The 16,087-nt window shown below is 46.9% G+C and overlaps 1 protein-coding gene across 1 annotated transcript in view; it reads left to right on the top strand.

The window, feature by feature from the left end:
* Positions 1–1,512: 1,512 nt before the first annotated feature.
* LOC133357896 (cadherin-1-like) overlaps positions 1,513–16,087 on the top strand; it is a 56,550-nt gene continuing 41,975 nt past the window's right edge. The window contains exons 1-2 of the mRNA XM_061576065.1: positions 1,513–1,815; positions 11,121–11,223. Of these exons, the coding sequence (XP_061432049.1) occupies positions 1,729–1,815; positions 11,121–11,223 (190 nt within the window). The 5' untranslated portion in view covers positions 1,513–1,728. The remainder of the gene's footprint in view (positions 1,816–11,120; positions 11,224–16,087) is intronic.

Below are 16,087 nucleotides of genomic sequence, written 5' to 3'. Positions count from 1 at the left end.
GAGAGAGTGAGCGAGAGAGCGAGAGAGTGACCGAGAGAGTGACCGAGAGAGTGAGCGAGAGGGTGAGCGAGAGAGTGAGCGAGAGAGTGAGCGAGAGACCGAGAGAGTGACCGAGAGAGTGAACGAGAGAGTGAGCGAGAGGGTGAGCGAGAGAGTGAGCGAGAGGGTGAGCGAGAGAGTGAGCGAGAGAGTGAGCGAGAGAGTGACCAAGAGAGTGACCGAGAGAGTGACCGAGAGAGTGACCGAGAGAGTGACCGAGAGAGCGACCGAGAGAGCGACCGAGAGAGCGACCGAGAGAGCGACCGAGAGAGTGACCGAGAGAGTGACCGAGAGAGTGACCGAGAGAGTGACCGAGAGAGTGACCGAGAGAGTGACCGAGAGAGTGACCGAGAGGGTGAGCGAGAGGGTGAGCGAGAGGGTGAGCGAGAGGGTGAGCGAGAGAGTGACCGAGAGAGTGAGCGAGAGAGTGAGCGAGAGAGTGACAGAGAGAGTGAGCGAGAGAGCGAGAGAGTGACCGAGAGAGTGAGCGAGAGAGTGAGCGAGAGGGTGAGCGAGAGAGTGAGCGAGAGGGTGAGCGAGAGAGTGAGCGAGAGAGTGAGCGAGAGAGTGAGCGAGAGAGTGACCGAGAGAGTGAGCGAGAGAGCGAGCGAGAGAGTGAGCGAGAGAGTGAGCGAGAGGGTGAGCGAGAGAGAGAGCGAGAGGTGGGGGTTTACATAAGCAAAGTTATTTTAAAAAAAATTACGAAATGATGAACGAAGCAAAGTGCCGACTACACCGTGCATCTTCTTGTTTCCACTGATCGTAAAAAGAAAAGAAAGAGGTTGGATGAAGACCTTCCCCCAAGCCTCGGTCATCGTCTCTTCGTACAATTTTTGCGATGTGGTAACAACAACAAAATTCCCACCCAGCTCACGCGCCCGAACTGATTTCATCTCCCCATCTTTCCCGGTGGATGCGTTCCCATGCCTTGGCTGCCACCTTCTGAACCTTTAAGTATGGAAATAAAACACTTCAAAGTAAAACAAAAAGAGGGATGGAGGGGAGGGATGGGGAGAAAGAGAAGAGAGATAATCTTTCGTGAAATATTTCATTAAAAAATAAAGGGGGGGGGGCACATAAAGCAAAGCATTGAAAAAAATTACGAAATTATGAACGAAGCAAAGTGCCGACTACACCGAGCATCTTCTTGTTTCCTCTGATCGTAAAAAAAAAGTTCCTATCTAGATTTGAAGCTTTCGTGACTGCAAGGATTCATATTCTTGGGTTTTTTCGGTAAAGTCACGTAGGTAAAATTTTTAAATTAAAATTAATAAAAGTAAAATAATTTTTATTTTATTTTATTGTTTTACCTACGTGACTTTACCGAAAAAACCCAATAATAGAACCTCCTATCCCTGGGTGCTCGCGAGAGAATGAAGGAAGGGGTGTGTGTGGGGGGGGGGGGGGGAAGAGATCGTTGGCTGCGTGGGTAGGTGGGACAACCGTCTCTGCCTCAAAGCTTTAAAACTTAGAAGAACCCCACCGCACCTCTGCATCGCCTCACGGCGATCGAACTCTTTCTCTCTCTCTCTCGTTCGATCGCCCGCCCCTGGCGCCATCCACATTAATCGACATCTCAGGAGCCACAGCTTGCTCGCTCGAGGCTTCTTCTTGGTCTGCCAGCTGCTGCTGCTTCTGCTGCTGCTGCTGCTGCTGCGGCGGGAGTGGCTGGGATTGTATCCGACGACCATGACTCCTGCCGAGAGAGCGATAGTTGCGCTGTGCGTGGCGAGCGCCGCTATCGTCATTGCCGCATCCTCGACTCCGTTTGCCCAGGTGAGCGCGTGCACGGCTTTCTCCGGGTCGCGCGCGTGTGCGCGTGCGTGCGTGCGCGTGCGTGTGGGGGGGGGGGGGGGAGCGGTGGTGGGGCGGTTAGCGCTGCGCTGCAAACCCGGCGGACCAGGCGTTCGATACACGCTCACGGCCGACACCGGTGACGATTATTTGAACCCGGTCCTGGGCCTCCCCCTAGGTCGACTCAGCCTACACATGAGTAGCTGGTGCGGTGTGTAAACATCGCCGCTGGGGATGTGGTGCTGGCCACCCACCCCCTCGTGTGCCGTGCCGGCCTTCATAGGTGCTGCTCGCTAACAGCACTTGCCCCAACAGTCTGTAAAGGCTATAAGGGTGATCTTTGTCTTTGTGCGTTTAATCGCGCAGTGTTAAGCGCGCTGCGCTATGAATCCCGGCCACCCCGCCGCTCACGACCAATAACAGTGGCGAATATTCAAAGCGGTCCTGGGCCTCCCCTAGGTCGACTCAGCCTACAAATGAGTACCGATGTATAAACATCGCCACGAGGGAGACAAAAGGGCGGTCGGTCGTGGTGCTGGCCACCTAAACCACACTTGTGTCTTGCCGGCCTTCATAGGTGCTGCTCGCTAACAGGAGTCATCCCAACAGTCTGAGAGCGAGTGAGTGTGTTGCTGTAACCTTTATTGTGGTGGTTGAACATCGTATGGATGAGATTAACTCTCTTCTTGGTTCTTTAGGTAAAGTCACGTAGAAGGGAAATAAAAACATTAAAAAAAATAAAACATAATGAAATACAATTCTCACAAAGTTTCGGCCACAACGCAATTGCATTTTATTATGTTTTATTTGCATTATTTTATTATTTCCCTTCTACGTGACTTTACCGAAAGAACCAAGAAGATGAATCCCTGCAGTCACGAAAGCTTTAAATTGAGATGAACTAGTCAGTCTGGAAGAGCGAGGCCATACGGGGGATCTTTCTATTTGCTTTTTTCTCGAGGTGCTCGACCTCTCGTGCGGCAAATTAAAACAATGGGGGCATTTCTTAAATGCCCAGTGACCTTCCACGCGCCCCCATCTCCTCCTCTTCCTCGCGAGACGACAGGAGCGATCTGGGAACGAGACAGAGGAAGATGAGCAACGTGTTAACAAAATATGGCGATGTGATGCGAGACGAGATAGACGTGGAAAGGAGACGGAGATAGAGCGATGCGAGAGAGATGTGGACATGAGACAGAAAAGCAGGCATGTTTATCTTCTTGGTTCTTTCGGTAAAGTCACGTAGAAGGGAAATAATAAAGTAATACAAATAAAACATAATAAAATAATTCCTACGACGTTTCGGCCACAACGCAAGCAGCCGTCCTCAGGTGAAGAACAGGTCTGTCGGAAAGACGCTGTTTTTCCATAATAAAATAATTCTCGGGAAGACAGACCTGTTTTTCACCTGAGGACGGCTGCTTGCGTTGTGGCCGAAACGTCGTGAGAATTATTTTATTATGTTTTATTTTTATTATTCTATTATTTCCCTTCTACGTGACTTTACCGAAAGAACCAAGAAGATGAATCCCTGCAGTCACGAAAGCTTTAAATCGAAATTTATTTCATTATGTTTTATTTTCATTATTTTATTATTTCCCTTCTACGTGACTTTACCGAAAGAACCTAGAAGATGCATCCCTGCAGTCACGAAAGCTTTAAATATTAATTTATTGTATTATGATTTATTTTTATTATTCTATTATTTCCCTTCTACGTGACTTTATCGAAAGAACCAAGAAGATGAATCCCTGCAGTCACGAAAGCTTCAAATCAGACATGTTTAGTGAGATTTTATGAATCGTTAATGTAGTCTGGCTGGTGTTCGACAGGATGAGGATTTGAGCTGACGTTTTAAGCACTCCTCTTTCCCCGTGACTCATCGGCTACTTGCGCTGCTTGGAGACCTGGTCTTTTGCTTTGGCCAGCTCCTCCGCTGCGTCCGTGTACAAAGACTACCTGTCCATCCTGACCCTACCCACACAGTCACTACCCCTACCACTCACCCTGACCCTACACACTCAGGCACTACCCCTACCACTCACCCTGACCCTACCCACACAGTCACTACCCCTACCACTCACCCTGACCCTACCCACACAGTCACTACCCCTACCACTCACCCTGACCCTACCACTCAGCCACTACCCCTACCACTCACCCTGACCCTACCCACACAGTCACTACCCCTACCACTCACCCTGACGCTACCCACTCAGCCACTACCCCTACCACTCACCCTGACCCTACCCACACAGTCACTACCCCTACCACTCACCCTGACCCTACCCACTCAGTCACTACCCCTACCACTCACCCTGACCCTACCCACACAGTCACTACCCCTACCACTCACCCTGACCCTACCCACTCAGTCACTACCCCTACCACTCACCCTGACCCTACCCACACAGTCACTACCCCTACCACTCACCCTGACCCTACCCACACAGTCACTACCCCTACCACTCACCCTGACCCTACCCACTCAGTCACTACCCCTACCACTCACCCTGACCCTACCCACACAGTCACTACCCCTACCACTCACCCTGACCCTACCCACTCAGTCACTACCCCTACCACTCACCCTGACCCTACCCACTCAGCCACTACCCCTACCACTCACCCTGACCCTACCCACTCAGTCACTACCCCTACCACTCACCCTGACCCTACCCACTCAGTCACTACCCCTACTACTCACCCTGACCCTACCCACACAGTCACTACCCCTACCACTCACCCTGACCCTACCCACTCAGTCACTACCCTACCACTCACCCTGACCCTACCCACTCAGCCACTACCCCTACCACCCACCCTGACCCTACCCACTCAGTCACTACCCCTACCACTCACCCTGACCCTACCCACACAGTCACTACCCCTACCACTCACCCTGACCCTACCCACTCAGTCACTACCCCTACCACTCACCCTGACCCTACCCACACAGTCACTACCCCTACCACTCACCCTGACCCTACCCACACAGTCACTACCACTCACCCTGACCCTACCCACTCAGTCACTACCCCTACCACTCACCCTGACCCTACCCACACAGTCACTACCCCTACCACTCACCCTGACCCTACCCACTCAGTCACTACCCCTACCACTCACCCTGACCCTACCCACTCAGCCACTACCCCTACCACTCACCCTGACCCTACCCACTCAGCCACTACCCCTACCACTCACCCTGACCCTACCCACTCAGTCACTACCCCTACCACTCACCCTGACCCTACCCCACACAGTCACTACCCCTACCACTCACCCTGACCCTACCCACACAGTCACTACCCTACCACTCACCCTGACCCTACCCACTCAGTCACTACCCCTACCACTCACCCTGACCCTACCCACACAGTCACTACCCCTACCACTCACCCTGACCCTACCCACTCAGTCACTACCCCTACCACTCACCCTGACCCTACCCACTCAGCCACTACCCCTACCACTCACCCTGACCCTACCCACTCAGTCACTACCCCTACCACTCACCCTGACCCTACCCACTCAGTCACTACCCCTACTACTCACCCTGACCCTACCCACACAGTCACTACCCCTACCACTCACCCTGACCCTACCCACTCAGTCACTACCCCTACCACTCACCCTGACCCTACCCACTCAGCCACTACCCCTACCACTCACCCTGACCCTACCCACTCAGTCACTACCCCTACCACTCACCCTGACCCTACCCACACAGTCACTACCCCTACCACTCACCCTGACCCTACCCACTCAGTCACTACCCCTACCACTCACCCTGACCCTACCCACACAGTCACTACCCCTACCACTCACCCTGACCCTACCCACACAGTCACTACCCCTACCACTCACCCTGACCCTACCCACTCAGTCACTACCCCTACCACTCACCCTGACCCTACCCACACAGTCACTACCCCTACCACTCACCCTGACCCTACCCACTCAGTCACTACCCCTACCACTCACCCTGACCCTACCCACTCAGCCACTACCCCTACCACTCACCCTGACCCTACCCACTCAGCCACTACCCCTACCACTCACCCTGACCCTACCCACTCAGTCACTACCCCTACCACTCACCCTGACCCTACCCACTCAGTCACTACCCCTACCACTCACCCTGACCCTACCCACACAGTCACTACCCCTACCACTGGGTGATGGCCACTTCACGCCGTGCGGTTTGTCGGGGGTAAATTTCTCAATACTTCGCCACGCTGGTCATAAAGGGTTTGGTGAAGGGTAACGTGGAAGTGCGGTGGATGATTGTTTTTTTGTTGCTGCACTGCTCTCTCCTGCACGCAAGAATAGTCTTTGAGTCACGGCGAGGATTTCATGCAGCAATAAAAGGCATTGTTTGCCTTGTGTAACGCGTAGAGGATTTTTTTTAGTTGTTGCACATGTTTCAAGTTCAAGTTCATTTATTAGGTATAGCCCTGTGAGCCATTCAGCTCTTGAATCGGGTGCAACCGCAACAAACAAAAACATGAACAAAAAACATGTTTGACTCACAGGTTACGACATCGCATTTTTCCACAACTCTGGCTGTCACCTGATGATGCCTGTTGTAAATTGCCGGTGAAACGTCGTACTCGAAATGTCGATGTCATGGGTTTACTCTCCAACACACCGGTGTACTGAGCTAGGATTGAATAGCCACGTTTGATTGACGTGACACAACCCTTACTAGTTGGCTGTGTCAGGTGGTGGCGGGTTTCACGACACATTTATATTTACGGGTTCGAACCCAAATAAAAAAAAAACCCTATTATGGTTCGCTTCGTCATGTTGAGTTTTTTTGCCATACACGGCGGGTTTCTTTGAGGGTTTTTTTTTGTGTCGGTCATTCTGAATGCCTGGTCTCTCGCCCGATGCTTGGCTTAGTGGCAAGCGATACGCAAAATTTGTTACACAATTCGGTCGCGATGATCGCTACCCTCACCCCCATTAATTGTCACGCGGTCGATTCGGCGTGCACACCACCCAGGTGACAACTGCCGTTTGTTGGGCTGTGTCGGGTGGTGGAGGGGTTTCACAACGCGCATTTTAGCCAGATTATTCTACGGCCTAACCCCCCAAATTTTTTTTTTACAAATCCCTTCGTGGTTTTGCCCCATCGCTTGTTTTCATTTCTCGGCGTCGCATTCTCGCCCTCCACGTTCTCAATCGTTGCGGCCTCTCTTCGTTCCTCCGTCTCATATTGCTCAGTCCACGCTGTCGCTCTGTCTCTCTTTCTCTCTCTTTCTTCTCCGTGGCGTGCGCGATGACACCACAACCACGTGACTTTTGTTTTGTATTGTGCGCGGTGCTTTCAGCGCCACAGCGCGTCGATTTGTAGCGTTTATTTTCATTTGTTTGCTGGTGACTTTGTGTGTTTCACATTGAAATCGCCTCCAGTGCTTTTTGCTGCTGGCGGCAATAAAAGATGTTTTGAAAGTCAAAAAGTCTCTCTCTTCTCGACAACCCCCATCGTTGGAACAAACTTCGCCCTACACATTAAGCCAGGGGTGTCCAAACTTTTTGCAAAGAGGGCCACATTTGATAAAGTGAAGATGCCCGGGGGCCAATAGTTCCTTTTGACATTGTTTTAACCACAAAAGTTACGTGGAAATACACACTGTTATGAAACAATTTCAATGTCGCAATTACCTTTCTTTTTCAAATGACAATGTAACCAAATATACGCTACTCAGGCAGACGTGAACAACTCTAAAAACGCAATTTGGCCTTTCTTTCAGTCAGATAACATTGAACAAACTGTATAGACTACCTTAAATTTCTATGAGTTTTATGATGTATTTATTCTGACAGAGCTAGCGAGCCATAAATAACACATTATAAGACCGAAGCTACGGGCCGTATGAAGAACAGGTCTGTCGATCAGACTCTGTCTTATTGACTCTGTCTTATCGACAGACCTGTTCTTCACCTGAGGACGGCTGCTTGCGTTGTGGCCGAAACGTCATGAAAATTGTATTTTATCATGTTTAATTTTTATCATTTTATTATTTCCATTCTACGTGACTTTACCGAAAGAACCAAGAAGATACGGTGTATTGTTAGTTCGCCATGAGCCGAATTGGCATAGCAAGTTGTCCAATTTCGGCACAGCACGTGGAGTCATGCCACTCACCACGACCAAAACAATGTCGACCCACGTGGCCAGCGTGTTCAGACCCGTCGCTGTCGACTTGACCTTGCTTGTGCACCCTGCGCAAAGCCAATCATCAAAGAAATGTCGTCTAAACCTATACATCAAGAAGTAATAGGAAGATACCGAAGTATAAATCCTTTAGGGACCGTCCATAAATGACGTCACGCATCTAGGGAGGGGGGTTGTCAGACATTTGTGACGATGTGTGACGAGGGGGGGGGGGGTGAGAAATGTGACGTCACATCAAAATGCGCAACTTTAAATAAATATAGAATTGTTATAACAACACTAATTGTTATAACAACACTCCTACAACATCAGAGTGCAGCGCCACATTAAATACGCACTACGATGACAATAGTTTAAAGCGATTTGAAGCATGTTTTATTTTCAAAATGGAAATATGGTTTGGCGGGGGGGGGGGGCAGAACTTTGTGACGTCATATTTTAGGGGGGGGGTCTGACTTTTTGTGACGCCGTGTAACGAAGGGGGGGTCAAAAATCGTCCAAAATCTCGTGACGTCATTTATGGACGCCCTCTTAGTCTGCGAGACAAATCCACAGTTTAGGATAGAATTGATGCAGCGTGTGTGTCAATGCTTATAGTGTGCGATGAGTTTGGAAAACAAATTTGGAAAGCAAATGTATCGGGGCAGGAGGTCATGGCAGATAATCCGGCAAGGCCAGAGCCCCCTATGTGCCGAATTAGCAAGGGTTTTGCTCTGCATACTGACCTATCAGTTGGAAAGTTGGAAATCCAGGCTGGCAGATTGACGGAGGCCCCCAGCACATGAGCGCGTGATGCCAGAGACGATCAAAGGCTTTGATAAATGTCAAGGACTAAGAGCGGAGATTACCTCGTCTTTCCAAATTAAAAGAAAGAAAAAAAAACACGGCTCAAATTTATGTGAGTCTAATTAAACCCTCCAGCACACTACCATGTTAATGAGACGTCAGATTTATTACATATTGTTTCTTTAAATGTACGAAATAAATTATACTCCACCCTATTTGGCTACATGTTCAAATTGTGTGCTGAGTGGCTCAGAGTTTAGAGTGCTTAGCCGGCACCACTAAGAGCCTGGGTTCGAATCAGGGTTTCGTGATTAACCGATGTTTTCAGCCAAGTCACCTTACATTGAAACTCTATGCTCACATAGAGACCAACAGACTCGCACAGAGACCCATAGACTCATAGAGACACCCACAGACTCGCACAGAGACCCATAGACTCGTATAGAGTGCCCACAGACTCACATCGAGACCCATCGACTCACATAGAGACTCACACTCACGTAGAGACAGACCCATAGTCTTACATAGAGACCAATACTCTTTGGTTTTTTCGGTAAAGTCACATAGGCAAACATTTAAAATAAAATAAATTATATCACGACGTTTCGGGCGCAACACAAGCGTCCTTCTTCAGGTGGAGACAACTTAGCGAAAGCACAACCGCTTAGGTGTGCGCCCGAAACGTCGTGATTTATTTTTTTATTTTATTTTTTACAGTCACGAAAACTTCAAATCTAGAATTATAGAGACCAATAGACTACGGAGATTGAATTATGATTAAACAGATTTTTCGATTTAAAGCTTTCGTGACTGCAGGGATTCATCTTCTTGGTTCCTTCGGTAAAGTCACGTAGAAGGGAAATAATAAAATAATAAAAATAAAACATAATACAATAATTCTCACGACGTTCGGCTGCTTGCGTTGTGGCCGAAACGTCGTGAGAATTATTTTATTATGTTTTATTTTTATTATTTTATTACTTCCCTTCTACGTGACTTTACCGAAAGAACCAAGAAGATGATTAAACTGGTTTCTCAAGTGTAATAATTTGATAGTCTCAGCCCGCTTAACAATGACTTAGAAACCCCACAGGCCAAATAGAGTCGGCGTAGACTAAGATGTCGATTTTTTTCATACGTGTTCTCCAGTATAACCAGTTGATATTTTGTTTGATAGCCTGTGTGATGAACACCGTCCGCAGGGCACATATTGAACAAGTATAACCCGTAAAAACAAAGTTTTTCACTATAAATCCTTTATATGCGTGGCGGCTAGAGTCCTCTCATCCTCTGGCTTGAGATGGCTGCCACCTATGGGTCAGATGATTGCATGGCAGCATTAAGCAATTGGTAAATAAATATCATATTTTTGTCCTAAAAAGTGTAAAATTTTGGGAAAAAATTTCACGAACATTAATTGTCACGCACAACGAGGCTGTGTGCAAAATGTCAGCTCGATTGGATCACGGGAAGTGGGTTAAAAAAACGACCGAAAGATTTGCACGGTCCTAAGCAAGCAAGCAAGTGAACTTAATATAAAGGATTTAAAAAAAAGGTGTAACCAAAAAGTGGGTGAGAGCTGACGGTGACTGCAGATTTCGTTCCGTGACAACATACTCATCCTGGGCTGTTCTCTGAAACATGGTGATTATTGACTGCTGGCTTTTGCTTCATAGCTGCAACGGATTCCCTTGTGCCACTTACGCACAATCGCTATTTGTCAACACGTATTGCCGACTTCAAGTTCAACGTCGCGTATCTCACCACCGAATTAGGTGGTGATAATTGTTCTCCAAGTAACTCACCGGCAAGTAAGCCAAAAACAATAACAGCTGGCACGTTAAACGCTTCAAGGACAATGCATATATTATCAGTGTGTTTTTTGTTAGAATTTTGTTGCCAGAAAGAAAGGGGAAAAACCCTATGATTATATTGTGGTACTGGCAAAGGAGGTCTAATGATGTAGATGTTCACCTCGAGCCCTCATTACTTTGATAGTGCATTGTCTTTGAGCTGTACGCCTTCTGGCGTCTTCTGGTCTAGCACCAACTGAGACGAGGCTCAAAAGAAAGCCGTCTCTGGTGTGGACCAATCAGTGTCAAGGACAATGCATATATTATCAGAGTGTGTTTTTTGTTTGTATTTTGACCACAAGTATTGTGGTTAATGATTCCTTGTAAAAAGGTTTAAGTTTTGTTGCCATAAAAAAGGGGAAAACCCCCTCTATTACGATACAAGTTACGTAAAGAGTAAATTCTGTTTTGCCGTACACTGTCCATTTCTCTGATCCACAACCTCTGCTGACGTCACTCAGCAGGCCTCGTCACGTGATGGCGGCTGCCGGCCGGGATTCGCCGTGAGCCACGTCTGTGCGGACATCCCGAAGAGTGTTCCGTCAGGCCACGTGATCCTCACCCGTGAGTCTATAACCTTTGGATAATGAAGAACACATGTGGATAACCCATAGATAATGGGTAACTGATGGATAATGGATAATAACTCATAGATAATGGATAACCGATGGATAATAGATAATGCCTCCTCACCCGTGAGTCTATAACCTTTGGATAATGAAGAACACATGGTGCATAACCCATAGATAATGGATAACTGATGGATAATGGATAATAACTCATAGATAATGGATAACCGATGGATAATAGATAATGCCTCCTCACCCGTGAGTCTAAACCCATATATAATGGATAATAACCCATGCAAAATGGATAACCCATGGATAACACTGGTCAACACACTTTTTCTGGCATAAGGTATTCCAACGGTTTTAAGGTAAATTTGGGGTGCTGATTCCAAATCTGGCATCAGTTTTTGTCTATCACATCAGGTTTTTGAGATATCAAATATTGCACTTGCAATAAAAAATTGCAGAAGAAAATATTAAATAAATGTGGATATCTACATAAAATGATATTATAAACACATTATCCTAAAAACACAGCACCATATTTTAACACTAAAGCAGTCACTGACTCGCAACAACTTGCAATCATAAGTGACAGAGTTAATTTCGGGTAAAATCAATGAAAATGGGGTATGCCGATAGCATAAAAATGAGATGTGATAGAGCAAATCTGAGATCAGATATGGAATCAGCACCCTGAAATTAGTCGAGAACAGCTGCAAAAGTCCAGGCCAGAAAAACATGTTTTTTTTTGTTGACCAGTGTTATGGTTCCTTACCCTGAATCTAAAGCAATGGATAATGGATACTAATCAATGCACAATGGGTCCCCACCCGTAAGTCGAACCCCGTGGGTGATAATAGAGGCGGTGTTTCTCAAACTTTTAGGTCCTGTGGACCGCTCAGGGAATGCAAACATTCTGCGGACCACACAACTCCCCCCACCCCTCACCCAAACCCCCGCCCCTGGTGACAAAACACATTCACTTATCTCTCTAAATATCAGTAGCCATACAACACTTTTATATTACCGTAGCATTCGTTTTTTTTTTGACGCAGCATTACGTTTTTAGGGTTAGGCTGGTTATCTAACTTCATTTTTTTTCATATCGTGAGAAAAATAGTAATTCACAGCTCAAAAAAAAGGTATAATAAACGTTAGATTTAAAGCTTTCGTGACTGCAGGGATTCATCTTCTTGGTTCCTTCGGTAAAGTCACGTAGAAGGGAAATAATAAAATAAAAAAAATAAAACATAATAAAATAATTCTCACGACGTTTCGGCCACAACGCAAGCAGCCGTCCTCAGGTGGAGAGCAGGTCTGTCGAGTAGACAGTCTTTTTGTTATGTTTTATTTTTATTATTTTATTATTTCCATTCTACGTGACTTTACCGAAAGAACCAAGAAGATAATTAACGTTGTCATCATTTTTCCAAATCAACCCTGCATCACGGCCACTAGTGGGACCAACCCCTGGGCCACGGACCGATGCCGGTCCGTGGCCTGTTAGGAACCAGGCTGCACAGCAGCAGGAAAGTGAGAGCGGTGTGGGACCGCTGACCTAGAGGACCATCGGAGACCAGTTCCTATGATTGCTTTTTCATTGCTTTCATGGCTTTATTTTGGTGATTTCGAAAAGTGTATTGGCTTAGCCATGTTTGTTTGTTGTAGTACAGAGTTAGACTGATGGCCTTAATCTAAGTTGTCTTGTGGTGGTTGTTGTTGTTTGACTTGCATCCCACTGGGATTTTTGCACACAGTGTTGGTGTACGGTGCTTTTTCTGCAATATGTTTCTGTCTTTTCTTGGATTTTCTGTTTGCACATAGTCACTTTAAGATGTTTTTTTGTTCATGTTTTTTTTTCTGTTTGTAACGGTTGCACCCGATTCAAGACCCGAATTTCTCACATGACTCTACCTAATAAATGAACTTGAACTTGAACACCGGTGGTGCCGTGGCCCACACTCCGAGAACCACTGTTGTAGGGAAAAATCAAACATAAGTCGAACTCCATTCTGTCTCCAGACTAGGACTGCCACTTATCGACAGACCAAACATACCCACTCCTATATCATGGGACCGTTTTTGCCAGTATCATAGTATGAAAAATTCGAATAGGTTTTACACTTTCTGGCAAAAAAACAGGAGGTGTTCAGATGTTTAAACACTAAATAGATAGCTGTGGCAAGGATTCAAGTCTGCAATAACCACGCGTATTTGTGGTTAGCATGCAAACATACTCTGATAATTCATGCATTGTCTTTGAAACCGATTAGCCGACACTAGAGACAGCAGCCATCTTTATGGCCTAGTCCAGGGGTCGGCAACCTATGGCTCCGGAGCCGCATGCGGCTCTTTACGGGCTGCTTCATGACGATGAGTACGTATGTACTCAGATGCATTGCGGTTCTTTAAATACAGAATTTTGTACCGAATTGGAAAGAAATGGCTCTTCTTGTTATTTTGGTTGCCGACCCCTGGCCTAGTCTCACGAGTGCCAGAGCAGATAACGCCAAAAGGTGACCACTGTTCGCCTTATGATACATTTACCCCGAATGTTGGATTCCCATTCGGAAATTGTCCAGGTGAATGAAACTCTGGACAGGTGGAACCCATAGGGTGCGTGGGAGGTTGAGTGAGTGAGTGAGTCAGTGAGTTACTAAGTGGCATTTTAATGTAAAGAGTCCGTGAATGAGTGGGTGACTGAGTGAGGAGTAGGTTTTTTCACCTTTTCCACAAACCAAACCACAGCAATATTTCCCAATCAGTCTAGACCTGTGCAGTTTTTTTTACAGTAATAAAGTTCAACCCAAGCCCCCAGATCTTGGTAAAAATCATTCCTGTCACCCGAACGCAACTGCTGATACCGGAACTGTTTAGGTCAAACCCGGGCAGTTGGTAACTAGTCTCCTCCCATAAACACACACGTATTTTTTGTAAAATATCAGGCTTTTCAGACCAGTATTATCGATGTTAGTTTTTAAGCAAGCCAACTCTGGAACCGGTTTCGACCTTCCGGATCCCATCGGCAAAGTCAAGTTGGTTAAACAAACTCCGCTGGATTAATCACACGTCACGAGCAAAGAGCGCCCGATCGAAACGATGGGATCATAGTCGAATACCAGATTCGGGGCATGATGTCATTTATGGGGTGAAAAACACGAGGAGTGCCTTCTTGGCTGGGAGGGATATTCAAACAAAAGCGTCATCGTACCTCAGGGAAGGTGGGAACGTAATGCCCAAATAAATTACAATATAAGCAACACGCAACAACGTTTTTAATTAAACACGCTGTAGCTGTGGTCGGCACGCCTAGCTGTGAACCCTGTGGGAATTGAATTCGATTGTGGCTAACAATCGGGTGCTGGGTGATGCGTGCACTTTGAACCGGCCCTGGATCTGCCTTGACCTCTTCACGAACCCATGACGGAACCAGTGTGGTGAATTCCCTCTTATAGCCGCTGGGCTCAGCCTAGTGACCAATAGGTTTTTAGAACACCTTGGTAAGCCACGCATTTTTCTTCTTTCGAGCGGTCTCCAAAGAGGATGTCTTGTAGATTTTGGTTGTGATTTTAGCGATGGCTTGTTACACAAAACGCTGCTCGGTTGGCTCGAAGGTTCCGAACACTCTATGATTGGTACAGAAATGCAGACGCCAACTCTTGTAGCCTCGCACGGCGTTTCGGCCTTCAAAAAAACACTTTGGTGCCCTCATCTCCGAAGAAGTGGCTGGGTCACAGCTTCTTTCAAGAACACCGCATTCACGTGAACTTAATTTATTATTACATCATTAATTGTTATTACAATAACGAAAAATATTAAACCAAAAAAAAACCCGCCGAGTGCATAGCCTCCGGCAGCGCGTGTGATCACAATCAAGCGTGCAAATTACAGCTGCTCGCAGCACGTGACTGTTCACCTCAAAAACTCAAAGAAGTAATTTTCTGCGGTGAGACGCGTGTGTAAGGCTGCCAACAAATAATTTCCGACGTGGGCGGGCGTGGTGGTTCGCACAGATTTGTGAAACTAACCAAAAAGAACACATCGGACTATGGCTTGGCAAGGAGACTGCAGGATTACTACATCCATCTGTGCAGTGTTGTCTTGATATCACACTTGTATTGCTACTACTACTACGGTGACTGTTCCAGTGAACTGCACTCATTGATTCCTTATTGAGGCCTCGGTCTGCCAGACTCACTGTTCAACCACCACCACCCTCTACCCTAAAGGTTACATCAACTCACTCGCTCACCCACTCATTCACTCACATACCTACTCTCTCACTCAATAACCCATTGAAGTGAATGGTGTTCATCTCTTCTTTACAGCCCTGCAGAGCCAGTGGTGGAAATTCCACATTCCTATGGCGGGGGCACGTTTTTTTTCTCCCATAGGACAATCACTTTTGGGATTCCCCACAAAGAAGGTGGTACTCGTTTTAACGACCATGGAGAAATGATGAGCTAATGCACCCCCGCACCCCCCCCCCCCCTCACAACCAGGACTAGAACTTGCATACTTCCACTTGCTAGCCATTCGCTGTACTTCTGAGCCGCCTGGCCGGATAAATAAAATGGTAACTACGACCGTCATGTGAGGTCCACATTCGGTTGTGGTTCACACGGCTAAACGCCACGTCAGCACACACTGCGCTGGCAAACGCTGACGGTCTGGGTTGACATCCATTGCTTTACACCGCGACCCACGTTAAAACCAGACTCTCAAGTGTAGCGAGTTGATATAGTGTCAGTTCAGAAACGATTGGCTTCCAAAAAAAAGATATATATACAAAAAAAAACACGATTTTTTTAAATCTACCTTTTATCACTTCATTAGACAAAAAAATCCAGTGTTCA

The sequence above is a fragment of the Lethenteron reissneri genome, chromosome 60 (genome assembly GCF_015708825.2).
Source record: "Lethenteron reissneri isolate LAM-NWPU_2019-01 chromosome 60, ASM1570882v1, whole genome shotgun sequence".
Classification (NCBI taxonomy): domain Eukaryota; kingdom Metazoa; phylum Chordata; class Hyperoartia; order Petromyzontiformes; family Petromyzontidae; genus Lethenteron; species Lethenteron reissneri.
This window is presented reverse-complemented; position numbering and strand designations above follow the sequence as displayed.